The sequence below is a fragment of the Maniola hyperantus genome, chromosome 4 (genome assembly GCF_902806685.2).
Source record: "Maniola hyperantus chromosome 4, iAphHyp1.2, whole genome shotgun sequence".
Lineage (NCBI taxonomy): Eukaryota > Metazoa > Arthropoda > Insecta > Lepidoptera > Nymphalidae > Maniola > Maniola hyperantus.
The window spans coordinates 3,426,594-3,430,169 of NC_048539.1; the positions used below are offsets into that span (position 1 = coordinate 3,426,594).

General features: G+C 44.7%; 1 protein-coding gene across 1 annotated transcript; it reads left to right on the forward strand.

The window, feature by feature from the left end:
* The first annotated feature begins 230 nt into the window (after window positions 1-230).
* On the forward strand, window positions 231-953 carry LOC117981960 (uncharacterized). The gene has a single exon (XM_034968230.1). It carries the CDS (start codon window positions 231-233, stop codon window positions 951-953), a length of 723 nt encoding a protein of 240 aa, XP_034824121.1.
* Window positions 954-3,576: the final 2,623 nt, after the last annotated feature.

Consider the following 3,576-nt stretch of genomic DNA (forward strand, 5'->3'; position numbering starts at 1 on the left):
TCTATCGGTGCGGCGTTGACTTTGCTGGCCCAGTGTACATTCTTAACAGAAAAGGTAGGGGAGCTAAAACTACAAAGGCATATATTTGTATCTTTATATGTTTTGTAACGCGCGCAGTGCATTTAGAGCTGGTGAGTGACCTTACTACTAAAGCTTACTGTCTCACACTACATCGTTTCGTCTCCCGCAGGTCAAAACCTGCCGAAATTTGGTCCGATAATGGCCGAAATATGGTCGGACTTAAAAACGAATTCGCTCAATTTTTAGAACGTTGTAGTTCTGACATTATCGAATACGCAAATCAACAAAAAATTAAATTCAAGTTCATCGTACCCTACGCCAGTCACATGTCGGGATTATGGGAACGTGGAGTACGCTCGTGTAAATACCACCTTCGCCGCGTGGTCGGTAACGCGCATCTCACATACGAAGAGTTCAGCACCGTCTTAGCACAAGTTGAAGCTGTCCTGAACTCTCGCCCTCTCACTCCAATGTCGTCCGATCCCAACGACTTCCTTCCTCTTAGTCCTGCTCATTTCCTGGTTGGCCGTACGCTCACCGCACCTGCCTACGACAACCTGGAGGATACGCCCACGCATAGACTCGATCGGTACCAGAGAGTTGAGCAAATTCGACAACATTTTTGGAGACGCTGGTCGAAAGAATACATATCCGAGCTGCAAACACGGACCAAGTGGAGAGAGAACACGCAAGACCTTAAACCCAACACTATGGTCATCATCAAAGAGGACAACTTCCCGCCGTTGAGATGGCATCTCGGACGAGTCATCAGAAACATACCTGGGAAGGATGGAATCTCAAGGGTCGCTGAAATACAAACTGCATCCGGACTTGTGAGGCGAGCCTATACGAAGATCTGCCCATTAGTCGACCCTGATGAGGATAGTCTTGGAAGCTCAGCGTTCCAAGGCCGGGGGCATGTTTCGGCGTGAAACGAAACACATCACGGCCGTGGGCTAATATCATTGGTCCACGTAATTCGCAAGCTGTCAATCTTTTCAAAAACGTCAAGACAAGATACATACCGAATACGATTTGAACCACTGTTACTGTTGTCACTGTTTTGCCTTTTTTATAATATTGTAAAACGAAATTAAAGTCTATTAGTATCAGCACAATTTATTATTTCGAAACTTCCACGCGCAAACATAATTTTTGGTCCTTCGAGCCGGATTACATAATACGCGCAATAAACTGAATAAACGGTCGGGTGTTCTTACCGTCGATGAGCTGAGAGAAGCCGATAACTTGTTGATTAGGCTTTCTCAACTGGAATCTTTTCCAGTCGAGTACAAGTCAATATCCAACAATCGCGCACTAAAGAATAAACATAATTTAAGTAAATTAAATTTGTTTATTGATGACGATAAGCTGCTGCGAGTCGGTGGCAGATTGGACTACTCAGAGTTCGACTATAATAAAAAACATCCAATTTTGCTGTCAAGCAAACATCATTTCACTCTTCTTCTCTTCCGGAACGAACACAAATCATTGCTACACGCTGCTCCGCAGGCGCTTCTCTTTCATCTCCGTGAATCATGGTGGCCGATTGCAGGCAGAAATCTCGCTAGAAAAGTCGTTCACGACTGTGTTGTGTGTAAGCGCCTGCGAGGTCAAACGCTCACTCCTCTAATGGGAAATCTTCCCAGCGAGTCTGGTTTAATCAACTAAAAATTGAGCGAATTCGTTTTTAAGTCCGACCATATTTCGGCCATTATCGGACCAAATTTCGGCAGGTTTTGACCTGCGGGAGACGAAACGATGTAGTGTGAGACAGTAAGCTTTAGTAGTAAGGTCACTCACCAGCTCTAAATGCAATGCGCGCGTTACAAAACATATAAAGATACAAATATATGCCTTTGTAGTTTTAGCTCCCCTACCTTTTCTGTTAAGAATGTACACTGGGCCAGCATAGTCAACGCCGCATCGATAAAACGGAAAGGTAGGTGTAATCCTCTCGCTGGGAAGATTTCCCATTAGAGGAGTGAGCGTTTGACCTCGCAGGCGCTTACACACAACACAGTCGTGAACGACTTTTCTAGCGAGATTTCTGCCTGCAATCGGCCACCAAGATTCACGGAGATGAAAGAGAAGCGCCTGCGGAGCAGCGTGTAGCAATGATTTGTGTTCGTGCCGGAAAAGAAGAAGAGTGTAATGATGTTTGCTTGACAGCAAAATTGGATGTTTTTTGTTATAGTCGAACTCTGAATAGTCCAATCTGCCACCGACTCGCAGCAGCTTATCTTCATCAATAAACAAATTTAATTTACTTAAATTATGTTTATTCTTTAGCGCTCGATTGTTGGAAATTGACTTGTACTCGACTGGAAAAGATTCCAGTTGAGAAAGCCTAATCAACATGTTATCGGCTTCTCTCAGCTCATCGACGGTAAGAACACCCGACCGTTTATTCAGTTTATTGCGCGTATTATGTAAAAACCGTAAAACATATGCAGTTGAGCGTCTTAGCCGATTGAACTGAGAGAATCGTTCAAAATCGATAGCAGATTGCGTTTCAGAGCTCGACTTATCCTGGACTACTAGCGCGGTTATTTCACTACTCTTCATTTCCGGCAAGTCATTTGATTGCCTTTCGTGCGTGTAAAAGGGTGGTACGTTTTCGCAGTCAAATTCACGGTCGCGAAGGAAGGATGGCCCTTCCCACCATAAATCAGAAGAAGAGAGCTCCTCGAGATTCACAACCCCACGCGAAACGAGGTCAGCTGGGTTCTCTTTCCCGCTTACATGACGCCACGGAAGCTCCTTCGTCAAATCGTGAATTTCTATCGTCCTATTTTGAACGAACGTTTTTAATAATCTTGGCGGCATGCGCAGCCAACCTAAGACGATCGTCGAGTCCGTCCAAAACATTACGTGGTCGAAGTTGTAGTGAAGCGAATTGCGAACCTTGTTATAAAGGCGAGCACCCACTAGAGCGCCGAGAAGCTCTAACCGTGGGATGCTAACAGTTTTTAGCGGTGCGACTTTCCCTTTTGAGCATAGCAATTGCACTTTGACCGTATTCGCGGTTACGGTCCTTATGTAAACGCACGCGCCGTACGCGGTTTGAGATGCATCGCTAAAAATATGTATCTCGGTAGATATAGAATCAGTATCCATAACATATCGAGGGACGCGTATTGTGTTCAAGATCGACAGCGAAGCGAGAAACCGGTTCCACTGACGCGCGATGTCCGTAGGTGCGCTGAACACATCACGGCCGTGGGCTAATATCATTGGTCCACGTAATTCGCAAGCTGTCAATCTTTTCAAAAACGTCAAGACAAGACATAACGAATACGATTTGAACCACTGTTACTGTTGTCACTGTTTTTGCCTTTTTATAATATTGTAAAACGAAATTAAAGTCTATTTGTATCAGCACAATTTATTATTTTCGAAACTTCTACGCGCCAACATAGTTTTTGGACCTTCTTTACCGAATATAAACGCATACTACGGCCTATGGAATAACGGACAAGGATTCATCGCAAGAATCACCAATTCGAAGACGCAAGGGCTGGCTGACTTCGAGACGCGCAGGATACGGTCAAC